The sequence below is a fragment of the Xenopus laevis genome, chromosome 7L (assembly GCF_017654675.1).
Source record: "Xenopus laevis strain J_2021 chromosome 7L, Xenopus_laevis_v10.1, whole genome shotgun sequence".
Lineage (NCBI taxonomy): Eukaryota > Metazoa > Chordata > Amphibia > Anura > Pipidae > Xenopus > Xenopus laevis.
In genome coordinates, this window is record NC_054383.1 from 7,811,628 (window position 1) to 7,835,845 (window position 24,218).

At 41.5% G+C, this 24,218-nt stretch overlaps 1 protein-coding gene across 2 annotated transcripts in view; it reads right to left on the bottom strand.

Annotated features, from left to right (window-relative positions):
* The window catches only part of iffo1.L (intermediate filament family orphan 1 L homeolog), a 29,118-nt gene extending 9,692 nt beyond the window's left edge, over positions 1-19,426 (bottom strand). The window contains exons 1-7 of one of the 2 annotated variants that reach the window (XM_018225056.2): positions 18,477-19,426; positions 9,531-9,591; positions 8,699-8,794; positions 7,386-7,526; positions 3,665-3,807; positions 3,327-3,447; positions 1,802-1,897 (exon numbers count right to left, since the gene is read on the bottom strand). In XM_018225056.2, the coding sequence (XP_018080545.1) occupies positions 1,802-1,897; positions 3,327-3,447; positions 3,665-3,807; positions 7,386-7,526; positions 8,699-8,794; positions 9,531-9,591; positions 18,477-19,036 (1,218 nt within the window). In that variant the 5' untranslated portion in view covers positions 19,037-19,426. Of the gene's footprint in view, positions 1-1,801; positions 1,898-3,326; positions 3,448-3,664; positions 3,832-7,385; positions 7,527-8,698; positions 8,795-9,530; positions 9,592-18,476 lie in introns of both variants that reach the window. The other variant, XM_018225055.2, reaches the window with a different exon arrangement.
* Between the last annotated feature and the right edge of the window lie 4,792 nt (positions 19,427-24,218).

Consider the following 24,218-nt stretch of genomic DNA (forward strand, 5'->3'; position numbering starts at 1 on the left):
GACAAATCTCCTCTTCTTCGGGTGACTAATCTCCCCGAACTGACTCCCGTCGGCTAGAATGTAAATTGCTGGTGAGATGGCACTCAGATCGCTTTTGTTTTCCGAAGTCTCTCGAAGTTGCCCCACGAGGAAATTTTGAGCGACTTCGGAAAACTAACTGCTCCAAGTTCCATCCCGCCGGCGATTTACATTCTAGCCGGCGGGAGGCAGGTCGTCCCAAAGATGAGGAGATTTGTCTCTGGGCGGCTAATCTCCCTGAATCTGAGCTTGTACCGTGACCCTTAAATTAACTGTTAGTATGTAGTATGATGTAGAGAGTGATAGTCTGAGACAATTTGCAAATGGTTTAATTGTTTATCATTTGTGTTTTTTGAGGTGTTTAGCTTTTTTATTCAGCAGCTCGCCAGTTTGCAATTCCAGCAATCTGGTTGCTAGGGTCAAAATTACCCTAGAAACCATGCACTGATTTGAATAAGAGACTGGAATATGAATAGGAGAGGCCTGATTAAAAAGATGAGTAATAAAAAGTAGCAACAACAAGATATTTGTAGCCTTAGAGAGCATTTGTTTTTTTAATAGGGTCAGTGACCTCCATTTGAATGCTAGAAAGAGTTAGAAAAAGAATCATTTAAAAACTATAAAAAATAATGAAGACCAATTGATAGGTTGCTTAGAATTGGCCATTCCATAATATACTAAAAATTAACTTAAAGGTGAACAACGCTTTTAAGAAGCTCAGGCCATTGGAAGTAGCACAGCAGCCCCATCTAGTAAGACCAGTAGATGGCGGCATGCTGCAAAATAATAAGGGCAACTTATCTGCAGTTATTTTTAGCTGGATAAAGGGTGTTGAGACCTCCAGTATATCTGCTGTTCTTGCAGCCTTCTGTCCTTGTTCAAATGAAATCCCTTTATGGATGTGCTGCCCTTGTGCTTCCTTGGTGCTAAATTTCCGGTGCAGATTTCCATACATTAATAACATCCTGCTTGTTTCGTTTATATGTATATATGAGAAACTGACGGTTACAAGGTTAAAAGGGGCAATTTTTCCCACCATTTTCTGGGTTTGGGTACAGTCGCTCTTTATATTAGTGGCCCTCCCATTCCAAACTATGTTGCACTGGTTTGAAAAATGGCGCATGAAAAAACGCCCACTGACTTTAATGTAAATGTTTACCATTTCGGTCATTCAGGCTGGGCACCCAGTCAGGATAGTGTGTGCATTTACTGCTCTCCACCTCATCCATATATCTTCTGGTACAATGATATGGGAAGGTGCTGATTTATTTGTTTATTTGTTTTTTTATTTTGTTTATCAGGATGCTGCATTCTTTTGATCCTCTGACTGGTAGTTCCTTGACCTTCTGGGCACACAAGCAATGCATTCTATGCCCCTCCTCTTGCTAAACCTTAACATTGGCCCTGACACACCAGAAAGGCTAAATTTGATAATTGCAAATTGATTTATAATTGGTATGTCTGATTTCAATAAGTGTTTATTAGTGTTCTTGCACTTGGGGAAGTGGCCAATAATAAAATAAAACAATAGTTTGCCCAATCCAGTAACTCACTACAACCAATCAGATTACTTTCTTTAATCTAACTGCAAATTACCAGAATCTGACGATTGGTTGATATGGATATGATCTGTCCATCTATCTATCTATCTATCCATCTATCTATCTATCTATCTATCTATCTAGTTTTTTCATTTCAGCTGTTCCCCTCTCTTTCTTTTCCCTTTCTCCCCCATTAAAGCAGATGGGTTCTCTCCTAGCTCAAATCCATCATTCTCTCTCACCTCTATCTGGTCGATTGTTTCCTGATATTCCTTTTCTCGATTCTTGAACACCGATTCCGTGTCTTTTATCACCTCTTCCAGACTGTCCTCCTGTGTCTGGGACATAGAAGAAGACAGAGTTCAAGAAAAGAACTACATCTGTGTATCCCTGGCATCAGCGGGTTACTGGCCACATTATTAATGGAAAATGGAATAAACTGGGCAAATAGATAAATTAAAAACATTTTCAATATAGTTAATTAGCCAAAAATGTAATGTATAAAGACTGGAGTGAGTGGATGTGTAACATAATAGCCAGAACACTACTTCCTGCTTTTCAGCTCTCTTGGTTTCCACTGATTGGTTACCAGGCAGGGGGCCACATGGGTCATAACAGTTTGCTCTTGAATCTGAGCTGAATGCTGAGGATCAATTGCAAACTCACTGAACAGTTATGTCCCATGTGGGCCCCCCTAAAGTCACTGACTAAATCTGAAGCTGAAAAGCAGGAAGTTGGATTTCTGTTCTATTATGTTAGACATCCAGTCACGCCAGCCCTTATACATTACATTTTAGGCTAACTAACTATATTAGAAACATTTTTTTATTTTGCACAGCCTATCTATTTACCCAGTTTTTATTTTTACGCTAAACTGTTCCTTTAAGGTCACAGGAAGCAGTATACATTCATTTGATGGATTAAGGGCTCCCTCTAAAGGACAAACAACCTCCTAATGACTCTCCATAGTGATCAAAACAAAGGGAAACCATCCCTTACTGGCTTTTATGTCAACCCACCCATTCTATGCATGACCAAGGTGAAAAGGGTGGCTCAGGGACAGAAAGTACATATAATCAGAGCTCTGTACCCATGTAAATACTCTGGAATATATAAGTGAAGAACAGGACATGCACAAGTTAAGCTCAACCTAACTCACAAACCAGAAGGTACTTGTATCTGTCTTTGATAACAGAGATAATGTCTGAAAAGACGCTCTTTGTAAGGGACCTGTAACCCACCTGTTTAGTAGGATATTAACCCAAATCCACCTGAGCTGCAGGGTTTGAGCGAACCCGTGCAGCACTACTGTGAATGAACAGATTCACATAATAGGTGGCAGTTTTAAATATGGCATTTTTGTAAATGATACCTGAAAGTAGACTGATGCTTTTAGGCTATTGTATTTAAGGTTCAAGCCCTAAATGGCGGGGGCAGACACATGGACTTGCTTCTTCTGGAAGGTTAGAAGAAGCAAGTCCTGGGCTGATGATAAGCTTGAACATATGGGTGTTGCTTTTACCCAAATGGATAGAAGGTTTTTGCTTTCCACTAAAAGGAACAGGTTACACACCTAGTGATGGAAATATCTATGTACTGAGAGAACTTTCTAAAGTTTAATGGGTAAGGTGAAATTAATAAGTATACCCAGTGAAAAGCATAGTGGTCTTCTTGAAAGAAGCTAGACAATGGCAGCACCACTAATACTAACTAAGGGGGTGTCCTGGTATTTGAGACAAGGGTTTTGCAGACTCTGAAGATACTTACCTCCCCCTGAGTCTCCACTGCAGACATGGCGTATCCAGAAAAATCCTCCCACAATAAGAGGGTTTCCTCGGTCTCCTCCCACGCAAGACTGTCACAGTCGTCCTCAAAATCACACTCCCGCCTATGAAATGGAGGAAAGTGAGGGCTAGATCAGTGACTGTTATATTGTAGGGCCCCTAGCCTCAGAAGGGACTCCAAATCATTAATTATATATGACTGCAACATATTGTTATAATTCATATTTGCAGCATCTAAACGGATTCCAGTCCTTATGTACGTCACTTTTCAAATGCTGAAAGCCTGTGCCCCCATCTTGCTGTTGGATGGTGGTTACTCACAGCTGATTGAGCATTCGTTGCATTTCCTCATTTATACTCATGGCTGTACTTTCATCCTCATCTCCCCCTCTTGCACTCTCGCTCTCACAGACTGAAGTCTCATCATCAGTAGCCGGTTTCCTCTCTTTCCTTCTCCCCAAAACCTTCATAGGAGAGAGATGAACAGTCTGGGGACATAGGAGGAATCAGAGAGAGAGAAGAGCAGGGAAAAAAGAAGAGAAAAGGAGACAATGAGACTCAAGAGAGAAAGGGAAAGTATCTGAGAAGGCAGAAGGGAATAAAAAGAGACATCACAAAATCAAAAGGAAGCGTAATAGGGGGAGAAATATAGAGACCAATACATATGGAAGTGGGTCAAGAGGAAATAAAGCAGAGTGGATAGAGCAGAACAAATAAACACATTGTGGCACTAATTTACTGATTAAAACTGAGACCTGTGTCAGATCAAGGCACCGTAAGAGGCAAAGCCCATCCTAATAACAGAGGCACGAGTAATTCTGTATGTGCAAGTTTCCCATTGATTGGCTGTCCAGCACAAGCAAATAAGCAAACTTGGCATGCCATTTGCTACTTTTATTCTGCATCTAGTACCATAAGGGCAAAGACACATGCTGCTATTTAGAGAGATAAGTCGAGACAAATCGCTTCTTCTTCAGGCGACTAATCTCCGCAAACTGCCTTCCCGTCGGCTAGAATGTAAATCGATGGCGGGATGGCACTCGGATCGCTTCGGCTTTCCAAAGACGCCCGAAGTTTCCTCCTGAGGTTTGGGTGAGTGAGTAGTTGTAGCACATGTGTGAAATCTGTACAACACCTGTTCAGGCCAATAAATGATTTTATTTAGGAACCCTTGGTGCCAAATGATTGTGTGTGTGATGTTGTGTAATGCCTTGCCTTCAAAACTGACACACTGAAATCCTAGGTGCAAAAAAAGGTTGGCAGGGGGCATTGTGGGAAAAAATGCCATTCTACACCTAACCATCCCCCTTATTTTGTAAATGAGCCCTCTAGTATCTCACAAGACACAGGGTAGGATCAATCACCCTTTATCTGAAAAACACATGTACATTTATAGCTTGGCTGACTATGCTTAGTGTTTTATAAAAGAATACACCCATCCTTGGGGGCTGAAACCCGTGACACTGCGTGGAATGATCTTAGCATGGCAAAGATGCAGGAAAACACTAACAATCATTCCAACTGCCCCAGCACAAGAACTGATCCCTGCATCATCAACGCTGAGCAACAACGGAATTTTAAAAAACAATCTCTCAAAAAAACTGTGAAATTTAATGGTGGGGCAAAAGCCAACCTTAAACAGGAAGTACCCCTTTGAAATGTTGTTTCGGAATGTTGTACATGGGCCTACACTACATGATATTGCAATCCATCTTAATATTCTTGTAGTTTCATTTCCAGCTTCATGGCTGCCATCAGGGGGAAGCCTCTGGGAATACTGCAGCAAGAGCTGTCTTTATCGAGATTCTGTCATGATTTTATGACGTAGTTTTTATTTCTAAATGACACTGTTTACACTGCAAACAATTCACTCTACAATATAAAATTTTATTCCTGAATCAGAGAGTGTATTTTAGTTGTAATATTGGTGTGTAGGTGCATCTCAGGTCATTTTGCCTGGTCATGTGCTTTCAGAAAGGGCCAGCACTTTAGGATGGAACTGCTTTCTGGCAGGCTGTTGTTTCTCCTACTCAATATAACAATATGTCGCAGTGGGGCCTGGATCTTTATTACTGAGGCAGCTGTTATGTTGTGTTAGGGAGCTGCTAACTGGTTACCTTCCAATTTTTCTATTGTTCGGCTGCTGGGAGGGGGGAAAAGATGGGGCGATATCACTCCAACTTGCAGTACAGCAGTAAAGAGTGACACATGCTGCTATTTAGAGAGATAAGTCGAGACAAATCGCTTCTTCTTCAGGCGACTAATCTCCGCAAACTGCCTTCCCGTCGGCTAGAATGTAAATCGATGGCGGGATGGCACTCGGATCGCTTCGGCTTTCCAAAGACGCCCGAAGTTTCCTCCTGAGGTTTGGGTGAGTGAGTAGTTGTAGCACATGTGTGAAATCTGTACAACACCTGTTCAGGCCAATAAATGATTTTATTTAGGAACCCTTGGTGCCAAATGATTGTGTGTGTGATGTTGTGTAATGCCTTGCCTTCAAAACTGACACACTGAAATCCTAGGTGCAAAAAAAGGTTGGCAGGGGGCATTGTGGGAACAAATGCCATTCTACACCTAACCATCCCCCTTATTTTGTAAATGAGCCCTCTAGTATCTCACAAGACACAGGGTAGGATCAATCACCCTTTATCTGAAAAACACATGTACATTTATAGCTTGGCTGACTATGCTTAGTGTTTTATAAACAAATACACCCATCCTTGGGGGCTGAAACCCGTGACACTGCGTGGAATGATCTTAGCATGGCAAAGATGCAGGAAAACACTAACAATCATTCCAACTGCCCCAGCACAAGAACTGATCCCTGCATCATCAACGCTGAGCAACAACGGAATTTTAAAAAACAATCTCTCAAAAAAACTGTGAAATTTAATGGTGGGGCAAAAGCCAACCTTAAACAGGAAGTACCCCTTTGAAATGTTGTTTCGGAATGTTGTACATGGGCCTACACTACATGATATTGCAATCCATCTTAATATTCTTGTAGTTTCATTTCCAGCTTCATGGCTGCCATCAGGGGGAAGCCTCTGGGAATACTGCAGCAAGAGCTGTCTTTATAGAGATTCTGTCATGATTTTATGACGTAGTTTTTATTTCTAAATGACACTGTTTACACTGCAAACAATTCACTCTACAATATAAAATTTTATTCCTGAATCAGAGAGTGTATTTTAGTTGTAATATTGGTGTGTAGGTGCATCTCAGGTCATTTTGCCTGGTCATGTGCTTTCAGAAAGGGCCAGCACTTTAGGATGGAACTGCTTTCTGGCAGGCTGTTGTTTCTCCTACTCAATATAACAATATGTCGCAGTGGGGCCTGGATTTTTATTACTGAGGCAGCTGTTATGTTGTGTTAGGGAGCTGCTAACTGGTTACCTTCCAATTTTTCTATTGTTCGGCTGCTGGGAGGGGGGAAAAGATGGGGCGATATCACTCCAACTTGCAGTACAGCAGTAAAGAGTGACTGGAGAGTATCAGAGCACAAATCACATGACTGGGTGCAGCTGGGAAACTGACAACATGTCAAAAAATCTGTTTGCACTTTTGAGAAACTGATTTCAGTGCAGCATTCTGCTGGAGAATCACTATTAACTGATACATTTTGGAAAAAAAACATGTTTTCCCATGACAGTATCCCTTTAAGAGGGTGTGAATAGGGGACAATTGTCCTGGGCCTCACATAAAGTTGGAAGTAATAACCAGGTAACCCACAGTTTTAAAGCAATTTGTTGTATGGGTTACTAGAACCAAAGGTTATACCTTTTACTACATTACACCCTTTAGTAAGTAGCAGTCATAGATAAAAAGAATGGGAGGTTGGTGGGGGTAGAAGCTATAAAAGGACAAGATGGTGGCAATAAATCAAGACAGCAACAGTATGGCAAGAGGGAGAAAGCAGGGCAAAATGGAAAGTGGTAATGCTTTATATCCATACTGCCCAAACTGCCAGCAACAAAAGGGCCACAACTGAAGGGATAAACAGTCTTACTTCATACAGGAGATGATTTTCTCCAGTACACACCTGTAGCATATTTATCATGTCCTCACAGCTTCTTTGTTGAGCCACATCACACAGCTTTGCTGTGATGTCAATTCTGCGGCAAATATCCATATCCACCCGCATGGCCTTCTCCTGGATTTTGGTGTCCAGGTCGGTCAGGTTCTAAGAGTCAAAGATAGATAGAGAGGGCAGGAAATGAGCATAAGGTTTATTAAAAGCATGCCTTCTTCATTATAGTATACAGGGCACAGCACAGTGGATTCTATGAAGTCAAGGGTTAATGTTTTGTTGATTACTAAAAGAATATTTTTTAAAAATGCTATTATAATGTTTGCATTTTTATGTAACCCGACCTGGCTGCTGGAATTATCTCACCGATGGCTTACTTGGTTAGTAAAGGAGAAAGTGAGAGGTCAGAAAACATATCAGTCAGTTCTACAATTCCTATTAAGGTTATCCAGCCCCTAATTTTTAATAGTAGTGGCCTTCACAATTCACTTGAATGGTTTTATTAAGTATAAGCTCTGATACCAAACACCCATGGTTCATTTTCTATAGGCTTTTTGGTTTGATGAATAGAACAGTAGTGGTTCCTGGGTCATGTGTCACCCTCGGAAGCATCAAAATGCATGGGGACGTTAATTCTAGTTTTTGGTTTAAATCCAATGGGTTTGCAGCGTTCACTTGCCCACCACAGAGTGAAGGTAGAAGTCATGATGGGAGTTACACCACATTACAGTGATACCACTGAGATTGGGCAGTTTGTTGGATTTTGGCCTTATAGAGGAGCTATCTTTATATTTATAAGACTTTGTCCTCTCAGACGCATATTAATCCCTACTGGTGTGTCCTGCCTAGCAGCACCTGCAAGCCTTCCCCTTAATAGCCACACAAGTACACCAACCAATAGACCTCATTGGTCCAAAACTTAGTGGCTCATCTCCCTCATCTGTTGGAAATGTCGCTTAATTCAAAAAGTATACGCGTTCTCCCTTCAATTTGTTTTGTTCCCTTCCATCCAATAAGGATGAATTACATCTTAGTTTGGATCAAGTATTATGTATGGTTTTATTACTACAGGGAAAATTTAAATCAATGTTAAAAATCTGAATTATTCGATTAAAATGGACTGTATGGGAGACTGGCTTCCTGTAATTCAGAGCTTTCTGGATAATGGATTTCCAGGTAACGGATCCCATACCTGTATAACCAATAAAGCAAATTGAATAAGTTAGACCTGGGATGACAAGTTGGAGAATGGAGCTACTGTATATTTTATTGTTATGTATGTGGGTTCCTAGATAATAGATCTTCTCAGGGAATCATAAACTCACATTGCTCATTAAACCTTTGAAGACGACCAGCTCAGCCTTCAGCTGCTTCACTTTCATGGCCAGTTCTTCCTGATATAAAGCAGATTCTTGGGCTTCCTACGAGGAGAAAATGCAGGAGACTTATTTACATGTTGACACAACTTATAGCACTGGGTACATACGAATGCACCATGTGTCCAGCCCTCTGCATGTAACGCACACATATATATGGCTGTTAGATCTGCTAATGGTCAGTTCCTTTTGGACATAAGATCAAAATGGCTGCTTGTCCCACAAAAGGACCCAAACAAACTGTCCAGCCAAATGTATTGTATTTGTGTAGTATAAAAGTGGCACCATGATATAATACTTATTAACCTAGTTTTGTTTATTTTTCTGCCCTGTGGTTTTCAATACTTATGTGGTAACCCATAGCAACCAATTAGATGTTTGCTTACATTACTGGAACTGCAACCCAAAAAGTAAAAAAAAAAGCCACCCGCTAAATGCCCATTTTATGGCTTAAACATAGCCTGCTTATTGGATGTTACTTTGACCATTTTACCACATACGCCTTTAAATATTTACTTCTATTTATAACCCCTTTCCAGTCATGGATTCCCGGCATTGTTCATTTCGGAACAAAAATACTGTCTATGTTTCTGTGTGACATTAAAGAGAAAAAAGAGAGATTAACCGAGGGACATTGGCTTGTTAGATAGCTGCAATCAGTGCTGGGATGTTACAGTGAGACAGCGTCAATAACAAGCAAGTGATAGGACACATAGGAAAATGAACATTCTGACAGAAATTCAGGGCAGATCATGTGACTGGCAGCGTGATTTCTCCTCACCTCATCTAGTTCCGTCACCCTCTGCTGCAGCTGAACACGGGCTGTGTATTCCTCCTCCCACCTGCAAAAATAAGCATCTCTGTACTGACCGCACTCTTATATTTTCCACAGGATAGTGCACAATATGTTAGACATTACAGAACATTTCATAGCTATGGCCTTCAGCTCCATTATTCTCAGTGTATATAATGCTGACACATACACAGTCCCTGCCTAGCCTACAATATGATTTTTCTGTCACACACACTCACATTATGGTGCAGTTCCCCAAATGCCACATGGCCACCTGGTATGTTTTAGGGTTGTGAGAGAAATTCCACACAGAGAACAAATAACCTCCATGTAGATATTGTATGCGTCTGGTTGGGATTAAACCTTATTTCCCACCAGTACAAGGCAGTACAGATGCACCGAATCCAGGATTCGGTTCGGGGCTCAGCCAGGATTTGGCCTTTTTCAGCAGGTTCCGGCCAAATTCTTCTGCCGTCTGAACCCTAATTTGAATATGCAAATTAGGGACGGGAGGGAAATCACGTGACTTTTTGTCACAAAACAAGGACGTAAAAAATGTTTTCCCCTACCCACACCTACTTTGCATATGCAAATATTTGGTCAAATCTTTTGCAAAGGATTCGGGGGTTCGGCCGAATCCAAAATAGCGGATTCGGTGCATCCCTACAAAGCAGTAAAGCTACTGGGGCCTGGCTACAACACAGCTAAGCACCGGGTAATATTTCACTAAAAGGCAGGATAAAAATGATGCATTCAGTATTAGGCATTCAAGAATGAAAGTTGGTATAATGTATTTTAGGCCTCTCCTATTCATATTCCAGTCTCTTGCATGGTTGCTAGGGTCATTTGGACCCTAGTTACCAGATGCATATTGAAGAGCTTCTAAATAAAAAGATAAATAACTCAAAAAACCAATAATAAAAAATGAATACAAATTGCAAATTGTCTCAGAATATCACTCTCTACATCATACTAAAAGTTATCTCAAAGGTGAACAACCCCTTTAAGCTTGGCCTAAACCAGCAATGTTACTAAATTAGTTGATCTTTGCCTGATCTCCCTCCCACATATCAAGCTTATTCGACTGTCAGGTCCCTAGTCAATGTTCCTTCTAAGCTTGTGTGAAAATTCACCATTTTTTACTTATTCTGACTAGGGTTGCCACCTTTTTGCCCCGTGGAATCCGGGCAGGGGGCGGGCCATGACGCAGCAGGGACGGGACATCAATTATAGGAAATCCTGCTTGGTTTTCCTAATTTGGAAAACTGGGCAGGCAGTTTTGACCCAGGCAGCCCTTCAAAAAAAACGGGCTGTCCAGGTCAAAACCGGGCAGATGGCAACCCTAATTCTGACTTACCCAATTTTGTAAAAGTGCGTGCAAAATCATTTTTTATTAAAAAATTGAAGGGAACATTGCCACAGCCCAGCAATGAGATTATAACAGAGGCCTAGAGAAATCTGTCATTATGATCCTTGCCCATGGTTGCCACCTTTTCTAGAAGAAAAATACCAGCTTTCCTATATTTTTATCTTGTTTCCGTTTTAACAACACTTGAATCAAGTATCAGACCAGTAAAATACCTGGATGGTGGCAATTAGTGATGGACGAATCTGACTTGTTTTGCTTTGCTGAAAATTCACAAAACAGTCTCTGGGCGGCTTTGATGCATGAAAATTTTTTTTGACATGCAAAATGTTTTGTTCAACCACTGGAGTCTATGGCAAAACTTGGCGAAAAATTTCGCTAATCACTAGTGGCAATCCTATATTCACATGACAGGATTTTCACACCAGGCCAAGATAAATATCTTAGCAATATTCAGCCATTGGGCAGTATCCTAACATAGAAAGTCTGAAACCCGTGCAAAAAAATATATATTTGGAGGGGGGAGCAAAGTTAAAGTGGCAAGAGGCCTGGGCCCAGCTGTACATTAACTACACCACTGCCAGCAGAAAGGACCCAGAACACAATCCAATACGCAGTTAACTCCATCTAGATGGGCCAAAATGGCATTGTCACGATCGGCACCCAAAATCCAGAACCAATGCTAAGATCCCTGGTCTAGGCTCTTGTTTCTGTCTTTAGCAGCCGCCTTTCACCTCGGAAGGAGCCCTCGGGTAATTGGATGCCGCCAGGTCTTATAAAGAGAGGAGCCAAGCTAAGGATTCTGGACGAGCAAAGGGGCACAATCTTTAGCAAACTCTTTGGGCAGAAGGTCACAGTTCAAGGAGCAGGCAGAAAGCGTAGTCAAAACCAGGCCAGGTTGGGGCAGGCGGAATACAATCAGAGTCAGACAGGCACGGGTCAGAATACAGATTTTAGAATAGTCATTTACAAGGCAGGGGTCAGGATCACAGGAACCGGCACAGAAGAGGATGGGGAGCAGCATGGCAGGTGTCCCCGCCGATGGCGCAGCGGGTGTCCCCACCAGCCCACTAGACCGCCAGGGTGAGTGTCTCTCACAGGCAGCTTTACACAGAAAAAAGGGTTATATGAACAGTATTTTCTACACTCAAAGAAAGTAGTGAGTGTAGTGAAAATGGCACAGAGAATGCTGTGTGTGCAGTATAATGTTACACAGACAGTGAGACTGGGCTGTCTGTTCAGTATTTATAGACATACAGAGAATATTTTTAACAGAAAGTGCTGTGTGTACATGGTTATGTTACACAGAAGGAAACTGCTGCGCCGAGGGTATACATTTAAACACAGGGAAGGAGACAGTGTATAGTTATACAGAAAGTGGACAGCGTACAGCTTATTGCACATAGCTAAAATGGGATATAGGAGTAATAATACACAAGAGCCATGAATATCCTGTAAATTATATCCTTATAATACACAAAAGCTATGAATATCTTGTAAATAATATCCTTATAAACGGTGAGTTCTGATGTCATTTTTGTCACATGACTCACTGAAATTTGTGTATTATAATAAATAAAGTACCCCAGTTGTAAAATATGAGAATATTAGAAGTTACCTCGGAGTTCCATGACCTGGAGTTCGGCCTCGTGTTTTTATATGGTCATGAACCCTCAGTAACTTATAATATCCTTATATTTTACAAGAGGGGGTACTTTATTCACTATATATATATATATATATATATATATATATATATATATATATATATATATGTGTGTGTGTGTGCAATGGGGTTCCAACCCAACTTATTAACTATGTAACTTGGGATGGGGCACTTTTGTCTGCCTGTTAAATAATGGTGCATGCTACCACTTTAAAAGTGCGGGACAGTCCTGCTTTTGACAGCTCAACCCGCAGTCCCGGATTTGTACTGATAAGTCCTGATCTGCTTCACTGAACAGCCAGAAAAAGAAACAAAGTCTCTAACTTAATTGGCTCTTGGCAGATACTTAAAATACTTTTGTAACAGATAAGAAGTTAGACTCACAGCAATTCACCTTCATTAGTGAAACTATGATAACACAGAAAAACCACAGAAATGTGTTCAAACTTTCATAACCTGGCAAATTTTGTAAAATGGACATGGTAATTAGGGGTGTGGGCACAAAAATGGGTGTGGTCAAAAATAATTTGCTGCACAACGAATCTTTTTGTTCCTCTTTCTGAATGCAAAATGTAGGTCTGTATTTGTAAAGCACTGCACACAACTCTTGTAGATATCACAGGAGGGAGAGGTGGTGTCTCAGGCAGTAAGTGCTTTTGATACAGAGGCTACAGAGACTCCAGGGTCTGCAGACGGGAACACAGGCATTATCCAACAAGGAACTGATAATAAAATAACTGATATCTATCCGCCAACAAACACACCACAGCTAAATATAGAACCTACAGTATGAGAAAATAAGGATCCAGGCAGGGATGGACCCAGGGCATTTTTCTATTATGACCAGGGGCCGTAACATATTCACCATTAAAAACCACACAGGCTGCATGTGCTCCATTAATGCCCACCATGATATGTTATAGATGGACCAGTCATAAGCAACTTTCTATTTATTTTGTGTGGTTTGTATATATTTTCAATAATTCCAGACTGCAACTGCAAATGCTAACTGGTTGTTTGAGAACACTGGCCCTGACAACCAAAACACACTGACTGTGACTGACTTATTGATCTCTCACTCCCACACAATTCCTCAGCCCTTACTGTACTGACTGGCACCTCATACCTTAAATGGATATTAAGAAGAACTACTCTTTACATAAAGGCAAAAGGCTTCTGGCAGCACCCATTGGTCACCAGCATTCCCGCCACTCATACACAGGGAAAGCATATAAAGAGGAACCTTTTTATTTTACAGCTAAATACAGTCTGTTTACCAGTGTAACACATGCCCTGTGATGTTGATGCATCAAATTAATATAAAAAATATTAAATACAATTTTTCCACAAATAAGACTTTTCCTAAAAAGCAAAAAAGTGAAAAGTAGTGGGAAATCCAAATGTAATCCTCCATAGCAGCAAAGGTTTGACTGACAGTGTCACGGGCCAATAGGTCTAAGGAGGACATTTGAGGTAAATGCTGGTCATGTTTGAGGTAAATCACGGACACGTGCCATGAGGTGCCAGTGAGAACAGTAAGGGCTGAAAAGTATTTGCCGCGAGGAGCCAGTAAGTACAGTGTAAACTTGATTGATTCAGTTCCACTTTTACCTTTTTAAAGGAGAATTTCCAGTGCACGTGCAATTAATGGCCACCATCCATTCACATATTGCAAGATACTTGAAGTACATCATCAGTCCGTATTGTGAATAAAAAGCCTTTATTAGATATACATGGCAACAATCTGGATACAACAACGTTTCAGGCCCTCTTTGCGGGCCAAAGAGGGCCTGAAACGTCGCTGTATCCAGATTGTTGCCATGTATATTTAATAAAGGCTCCAAGTATCTTGCCAGTTAGTACAGTAACTGCTGAAAAATGTGTGCCGTGAGTAGCCAGTTAGTACAGTAATCGCTGAGGAATTTGTGCTGTTAGTAGCCAGTCAGTACAATAAGGGCTAAGGGGTTTGTGCTGTGAGGAGCCAATCAATACAGTAATGGCTGAGGAGTTTGTGCTTTGAGGAGCCAATCAATACAGTAAGGGCTGAGGAGTTTGTGCTGTGAGGAGCCAGTCAGTACAGTAAGGGCTGAGGAGTTTGTGCTGTGAGGAGCCAGTAAGTACAGTAAGGGCTGAGGAGTTTGTGCTGTGAGGAGCCAGTAAGTACAGTAAGGGCTGAGGAGTTTGTGCTGTGAGGAGCCAGTCAGTACAGTAAGGGCTGAGGAGTTTGTGCTGTGAGGAGCCAGTAAGTACAGTAAGGGCTGAGGAGTTTGTGCTGTGAGGAGCCAGTCAGTACAGTAAGGGCTGAGGAGTTTGTGCTGTGAGGAGCCAGTCAGTACAGTAAGGGCTGAGGAGTTTGTGCTGTGAGGAGCCAGAATAATGTGTGGGAGTGAGGCCTGTGTGACTGATGAACGATATAGCTCTGTGATGAGACTAGGGAACTAGAGGAGGGATTAAATCATAAAAAAGGAACTGATAACATCAATGCTAAATGAGAAATGGTTTTATAAAGGTCAGAAGAGTTACCAAAAAAGGCCCCAGAAGTCCACAAAGACTGGTTGCAAATAATCTCTTTGCAGGCAGATTTTATAAACTTGTTAACAATTTTCACCTCAAGAGCCAAGCAGATATGGGACAGTAAGGCAAGATAGTGTCAGGGATTATGGGATACTGCATATAATATGGCAAGATGGTGTCAGCAACACTTTATATCACAGCCTCCAGCTAATGTCATACTGCAGCTCCTGTGGCTATTGCTGTCAGAGGATACTTAGACTAGGTGGGAGTACCACGCCCCTCCAGTGATTGACAGGTTTCTCATGTACATACAGACAGACTCGTAGAGACACCAGGAAAGAGTAAACTACCCTGTGTACTGAAGAGTAATGCTGAAAGCAAGAAGTGCCATGCTATTCTTACAACAGTTATATATTCAGGGTAATAAATCTGAACATATATAAATCAGGGCTGTTGAAATGAAGGCCAGAGGTAGCTCTTCTATGCAGATTTACACCAAAAACTGAATGTGTATTGAAGTACTTACAATATAATGTACTGTTGATCTGCACTGGTAAAACTTGCTTTAGAAAAACAACTATAGTTTATATAAACAAGCTGCTGTGTAGTAATGTGGTCAGCCATTCAAAGCTGAAAAAGGAGAAAAGGCACAGGTTACACAGGAGATAACAGATAAGCTCTGTAGTATACAATGGGATTCTTCTGCACTTATCTACTGTGTATCCTGTGCTTGAATGGCTGCCCCCATGGCTACACAGCAGCTTGTTTATATAAACTATAGTAGTACTTATCTGTTATCTACTGTGTATCCTGTGCTTGAATGGCTGCCCCCATGGCTACACAGCAGCTTGTTTATATAAACTATAGTAGTACTTATCTGTTATCTACTGTGTATCCTGTGCTTGAATGGCTGCCCCCATGGCTACCCAGCAGCTTATTTATATAAACTATAGTAGTACTTATCTGTTATCTACTGTGTATCTTGTGCTTGAATGGCTGCCCCCATGGCTACTCAGCAGTTTGTTTATATAAACTATAGTAGTATTTATCTGTTATCTACTGTGTATCCTCTGCTTGAATGGCTGCCCCCATGGCTACACAGCAGCTTGTTTATATAAACTATAGTAGTACGTATCTGTTATCTACTGTGTATCCTGTGCTTGAATGGCTGCCCCCATGGCTACACAGCAGCTTGTTTATATAAACTATAGTAGTACTTATCTGTTATCTACTGTGTATCCTGTGCTTGAATGGTTGCCCCCATGGCTACACAGCAGCTTGTTTATATAAACTATAGTAGTACTTATCTGTTATCTACTGTGTATCCTGTGCTTGAATGGCTGCCCCCCTGGCTACACGGCAGCTTGTTTATATAAACTATAGTAGTACTTATCTGTTATCTACTGTGTATCCTGTGCTTGAGTGGCTGCCCCCATGGCTACACAGCAGCTTGTTTATATAAACTATAGTAGTATTTATCTGTTATATACTGTGTATCCTGTGCTTGAATGGCTGCCCCCATGGCTACACAACAAAATTATTTTGACGACCATTGACTTTAAAGTATTTGGACAAAAAACGTTGTGCATGTAAAAATTGTTGTTCCTGTAAAAATTGTCGTGCGTCAAATTCATCCATCAATAATTAACAAATTTACACCAAACTTGCAGGCACTATATATATATATATATATATATATATATATATATATATATATATATATATATAATTCAGCATAGGCAGCCGCACTCTGATCCGGATCTGTTAATTTGATGGTGGGTGCTGGATCAAAATTTGTTATCATAGAATTCCATAAAGAACCGCACTCTAGGACACGCAAATTGAACACAATAAATGTGAATATACACTTTAAGAGCTGCCTTTCCGCCACCCCAGGAAACAACTGTTTGGATTGTTAGTGAGTCACTTTCTACAGTGTATGACACAGCAGGAAGTCACAGGCATGAAATGTACGGGTCTTGTATTAAACCTAGAAGTGCATGCAGGGCAATATTTAGTGCTGTTTAGATATCCCATGCGGTGCCCTTTAAACAGACCTAGACCTAGAGATCCATTTGGGGTTCTTCTGCTCTTGTTGATGGGCTGTTCCATTACTTTGTAAGGCTTTTTGGTACTCATCTTTTTTGTGTATATATACTCCATACTCCTGATGACGGCTCGAGGCTCAGAGCCGAAACGTTGAATTAACCCATTTTTTTCTTCACAAAAGACCTATGAGTGCGGATTTCTTTGCTCTCTCTCTCTCTCTCTCTCTCTCTCTCTCTCTCTCTATATAAAAGCACTGTACAGCTAAACAATGAATTTGTAGTAACATACAAGGGGTCAGTGCAATAAGTAACAATAAGTGAATTATTAGAAATACAATTCACATAAATGTAAAATATAAATACAATACAGATTAAGTGAGACAAAAGGATGGAGGACTCTACCCCGTAGGGCTTACAGTCTAAATGAAGTCTGTTCAAGTGCAGGTGCACACTACACTACAAAATGACAATGCACTAAGCACTACATATTATATAGTGAATAAAGTACCCCCTCTTGTAAAATATAAGGATATTATAAGTTACCAAGGAGTTTCATGACCATATAAAAACAGGAGGCCGAGTGTTTTTGTACAGGTCATGGAACTCCAAGGTTACTTCTAATATCCTCATATTTTGCAACTGGGGGTACTTTATTTATTATAATACACGAGTTTAAGTGAGTCATGTGACAAAAATGACCTCACTAAGCTCCGTTCATAACTGATAACATCACTAAAAGATGTTTATATAGTGAATAAAGTACCCCCTCTTGTAAAATATGAGGATATTATAAGTTACCGAGGAGTTTCATGACCATATAAAAACAGGAGGCCGAAGGCCGAGTGTTTTCATACAGGTCATGGAACTCCGAGGTAACTTCTAATATCCTCATATTTTGCAACTGGGGGTACTTTATTTATTATAATACACAAGTTTTAGTGAGTCATGACAGAAATGACATCAGAACTCACCCTTTATAAGGATATAATTTACAAGATATTCATAGATTTTGTTTATTATATAGTGAATAAAGTACCCCTTATTGTAAAATATAAGGATATTATAAGTCACGAGGAGTTGCATGACCATATAAAAGTACGAGGCCAAAGGCTGAGTGCTTTTATACAGGTCATGTAACTTTGAGGTTACTTCTAATATCCTCATATTTTCCAACAAGAGGTACTTTATTTATTATAATACTCAAGTTTTAGTGAGTCATATGACAAAAATGACATCACTACTTACCGTTTATAACTGATGACATCACTAGTCACCATTTATAAGGATATAATTTATGATATTCATGGCTTTTGTGTATTATATAAGTATATGTGTCATACCTCTGCTTGTATGCATCTCGCTCTCGCTTCACCTTGCCCAGCACATTGTAAAGAGCTCGGATTTCTGGGGTGATTGTGTCAATCTGAACCCCAACTCCATCTGAGTGTCCCCAGTATGCTCCGCTCCCCGAGGCAACTTCACACCGGGTCCCCAGCCTGTGAGCTCCATATACCCATGGCTGGGGGGGAGGCGCAGGGCAGGGACGAGTGAGCCCCAATAATGGTGGAGGCAAGATGGGTCCCACAAATCCAGTCTGTACAGCCTGGTCCCTGGTTATAGGTCCTGCCCCTTGCGCTCGCTCCAGCGCCCTCTCAAGGGAACGGTTTCTTCGTTCCAGCTCATGCACCTTGGCCAAGAAGCAACGGAATCGGAGGTTCAGGGTCTTCAGGACGTTGATGTTGGAGCCAAAATCATTGTGTAAAGCGCTGGCCCCTCCGGTTGGAGCATAGGAACCCCCCAGCAGCAGGGAGCCCTGGGGGGGAGATGAGGGGCTCTCCCCTGTCTGTAGGGGGGGATCTGAGGAGAGCAGGAGCATGTTGGGAGTCAGTAAGGGATTCATTGCTCTGCACTGCACAACTGACACAGGGAAGGAGGGGGAGGACCAGACTCAGAGATGGGGGAGGATGGAAGGAAGAGTCACATCATAGAGCTGAGCGGGGAGAGAAGAAGGGGAAGGTGGCACAGGGACAGGGCACAGCTAGAGAGAGACTGAGGCAGCAGCAAGAGGAGGGAATGGAGGAGATGAGTGTGAGAGGAGTTTTGGGGGAGAGGAGCACATCACAGTGACGCGCTGAGGGAAGGAGCTGGAGGGCTGGAAGGGGAGGGGGAGCATTCCTTCCTAAATCACCGCAGGCACCGCCACAGCAACTGCAGCACAAGGGGGAGGACAGAGAGGGACGCGAGGGGGAGAGCAGCGGGGAGAGGGTTATACAGCCAGTGCCCCGGGGGTGATAGGGACAATGAATTTGCCTCCTGCCTGTGCGGCGCCCTAATGGGACAGCAGAGATGTGACTGGCATGGGGCAGAATATAAACAGCCAACATCTGACTGACAATTCTCTAATCCTTCCACCCCCTCTGTTTATTGGTTTCTCCCTCCCTGTGAGATGCTTTAGTAATGTGACCGCTAGGGGGCGCCCTTCCATTGGCCTCTAGCGCTTATTCTTTGGTTCACCTTTGCAGGGGGAGACGCAAGGCTGTTTCCACAGACATAATATATACATACATACATATAAACTTGTAGATAAGCAGCAGCTCTGTGCAGAATGATGTACAATGGAAACAGTTTGATAAATGAGAATAAGCGTGTTTATTTAAATTAAGGGATATGGTTCATTTCAAGGGCAAATGCAGCCTCGAGTAAACCTAGTTTTGCTATATTAGAATATGGTGATTCTTCCTACAATCAGCAGCCAGTGTCTCTCTGGTTTCCACTTGATCTCGTGTCTTGAGCCTACAATATTTGCATTGTGTTACCCTGGGGTGTTGGGGGGTGCAGGTGGGTGTAGATGGGTGCAGGTGGGTGTTGGGGGGTGCAGGTGGGTGTTGATGGGTGCAGGTGGGTGGTGAAGCAGGAGGAGGGTCACACAGCAAGTAAAACCAGGGTCAAACAGGGACAGTATAAGGTGAGGATAGGGTTGCCACCTGTTCGGTTTGAAACCCGAACAATAATCTGGCCAATAAACGCAAAGCATTTAAATACTAAGATACTCACCTAAACATGTCTTACTTACTATCAAGTACAGTTCATTTCTTATTATTAAAGATACAAAAAAAAAAGCAAATCAATCAAAAATAAGAATGTTTTATTTCTGGATAATTGATTTCTGTATAATAGATCTCATACCTGTAATTAAAGGATCGGGTTTAATCATCAAGCAGAATATAGATAGAGATAGGGACAGGGGCGCTCCACCAATGAGGCGAGTTGAGACACTCGCCTCAGGCGGCAGCGCCCCCCTGGTTACCAGGGGCGGCAAAAATGCCGCTCCTGGTAACTAAGAGGCGAATTTCCGGTTTTCAACCCGGAAATTCGGCTCTTCTAGTGCAGAGAGCGCAAACGCGCTCTCTGCACTAGCGTCGTGCAGCGCCCCGACCCCCTCCTGCGCAGAAAATGTGAGCGCCGTGAGGAGGGGTCGGGGCGGCAACGGAAGGCCGCCTCAGGCGGCATAAAGGCGCGGATCGGCGCTGGATAGGGATGCCACGTGTGGTCTTGAACTGGGCATCAACACTTTAGAAATCCAGCCAGTTGTATCTAAGTGATGCAATAACCTTGCCCTGGTGTCATAACTCCACCAACATCATTGTGGCCACCTCTGATGTCATCATGCCTGTTCCTACATCGCTGTCCCACCCCCAATGTTATCTGCCCCGTCCCCCGTGTTCGGGTTTAGCCATCAGCAAAGGTGGCAACCCTAGGTGAGGACCACAAGGCTGCTGATTGTGAGAAGCAGCCCTCTGTCTTCATACATTTTTTCCATTTAAAAAGTTGTATTACACAGAGAGAATTTACATTGCGTTTGTATGAATACATAAGTGAAGCTTACAAGGGTATATACAGTATTCAGACAGTAATAAAACCCCAAACACTAAGGGGTAGGAAGGCAGGAGTTCCTGAGCTCAGACATGCTTCTTCATCATTCACTGCGATGAACGTGTCATTCTGACCTTCTGTGTAATAAACAATTTTATTAATAAACAATAACCAAATTAACAGAACAATTGAGCATTGTGGTGTCCTTTTTTCTTATTTTCATGTTTATTTTGTCATTCAGTTGGGCTAGCAATCAAGTTAATATTGTCCTTTATACACATAGGGCCTTGTCCATACTGGTTTGGGGTGGCCCTAATACATTTTTATGCCTTTAGTTGCCTTTTAATGCTGGGAAGAGCAACCTGCTCTTAGATATGTATATGGTTTTTGAATACAATCTACAGATCAAAGCTGTAATCTGAGCAACTATAGAAGGGCAATTCAATATGTGCCCTCCAGCTCCTTGGCACTTAAGAGGGTTTTATACTGGTTTCTGTGTCTCCCAGCCTTGCCAGGGGTCCCTGCACCCTCTATTGCTGCTACACATGACTTCCCAGAATGCCCTGCTTCCACCAGCTTTTGGGAGACAGCTGGCTGCTGAATGGCACGGACGAGACAGCTGGACACGACTGCCTGTAATTATCTTGGGAGAGGCATTTGTTAGATATCATCCAAATGTGCTCTCTCTATATTATATATATATATTATATATATATATACACACACACTATTTATAAGCTGGGTGTCTTCAGTTCATCATTTATAAATATAATCTAAAACAAACAAGAGAAAGTTGTGCTCACCACTCATGTTTAAACCTTTAGTTGGGGGTGCAATGAGGCTGTGCACACAAAATTCATATAAACAAATACACTCACCCATTATCATTATATTAAGGACATTGAGACATTTTGTGCCTTGAACGTCTAAAAATGTCTTACCCTTTAAACAACACAGGGATTGTTTGTCCATATATTGCAATATATTTAAGCTGCCAACTACGTCAAAGTCATCACTGGTCTGGCCAGTCCTACGCTTAATTTTCAACTGATTCATTAAAGGGTTAGTTCATCTTTTAATTAACTTTTAGTATGATGTAGAGAGCGTTATTCAGAGACAATTTGCAATTGGTTTTCATTTCTTATTTGAGGTTTTTTACTTATTTAGCTCCAGTTTGTCATTTCAGCAATCTGGTTGCTAGGGTCCATATTACCTAACAACCATGCACTGATTTAAATAAGAGACTGGAATATGAATAGGCGAAGGACTGAATAGAAAGATGAGTAATATAAAGTAACAATAACAATACATTTGTAGCTTTACAGAACATTTGTTTTTTAGATGGGGTCAGTGACCCCCATTTGAAAGTTGGAAAGAGTCAGAAGAAAAAGTCAAATTATTATAATAAGTATAATAACTAAATAATGGAGGGCAATTGAAAAGTTGCTTAGAACTGGCCATTCTATAACATACTAAAAGTTAACTTAAAGGTGAACCACCCCTTTAGGAATTCTGCTACTTCATTATACATTGTATACATTTTACACAGCGAGTTTACCTGCAACTTACTTGCTGCTTTCAAGGTTCAAACGCCCAAACTTAAGGACATTGAGAGTTTTGTAATATAATGCACTAGGTTTGCCCAGGAGCATTAACCCATAGCAACCAGACACTTGGTTTAGAGTCCTGCGCGGGTCCATTTTTTGGGACCCATACCCGACCAATACCCGCAACATGCAATCCGCATTCTTACCCGATTGGAACCGCAACCCGCAAGTACCTTATCCACAACCCGGACCCGTGACCATCAAGAATCGGGAAGTGATGTCATTGTAAACCAGAAGTGACATCAACGGAAGTAGCCGTGACCAGAAAAAAGGAGTAAATATCGCTATTGAGAAGACCCGCAGCCCGAGTCTTTACCCGCACCCAGAACTTCTGCCCTCAACTCGCAAGGTACCGCAGGTTTTTGCGGGTAACCCACGGGTACCCAACCCTATGCAGGACTCTAACTTGGTTTACTGGTTATCTGTTTAAAAGCAAACATATTATTGGTTGCTATGGGTTACTGCTCCTGGGCAAATTTATTCTCCCACTGCTGTTTGTGATGAGTGCAAGGCAACAGGGAGCTGCGTGGGAATCTGTAGAAAAGGAGGCATTGGTGGAATGCAGTGAGACCATCTCTCCCCCAGGCACGAGTGAGGAATTCTTTGTGCATCATTTGAAAAACAGCAGCCGTTGGTTATTCTTGTAAGTTTTGTAAATCCATCAGCTGTCATACATATCCAGACATAGCACAGTCAGGATCAGATTAACATGGGGGGTTGGAAAAAGCAGCAGCCTCGGGCACCTCAGTTTCAAGGCCTTATCCAGTCACATTTGGCTTCATAGTTATACTGGGTTGAAAAAAGTTCAAGTGCAACCCCTCCATATGTGCACTATATATATATATATATATATATATATATATATATATATATATATACACACACACACACACACATATATATATAAACCAATGTCTATACTAATTGTAGATTTTGGGATCACAATAGCCCATGATATTCTGCTTGTCTAAGAAATCAGCCAAGCCTCTCTTAAAGGAAAACTATACCCCCAAAATGAACACTTAAGCAACAGATAGTTCATATCATATTAAGTGGCATATTAAAGAATCTTACCAAACTGGAATATATAATTAAGTAAATATTGCCCTTTTACATCTCTTGCCTTGAGCCACCATTTCGTGATGGTCTGTGTGCTGCCTCAGAGATCACCTGACCAGAAATACTGCAGCTCTAACTGTAACAGGAAGAAGCAAAAGACACAACTCTGTTAATTGGCTCATGTGACCTAACATGTATGGTTTGTTGGTATGTTTGTGAGTGAATCCTACGATCCCAGGGGGCGGCCCTTATTTTTTAAAATGGCAATTTTCTATTTATGATTACCGAATGGCACATACTACTAGAAAAGTATATTATTATGAAAATGGTTTATTTACATGAAGCAGGATTTTACATATGAGCTGTTTTATGCAATATCTTTTTATAGCGACCTACATTGTTTGGGGGGTATAGTTTTCCTTTAAAGGCATTAAAGGAACAGTAACACCAAAAAATGAAAGTGTTTTAAAGTAATGAAAATATAATGCAGTGTTGCCCTGCACTGGTAAAATTGATCAGTTTGCTTCGGAAACAATACTATAG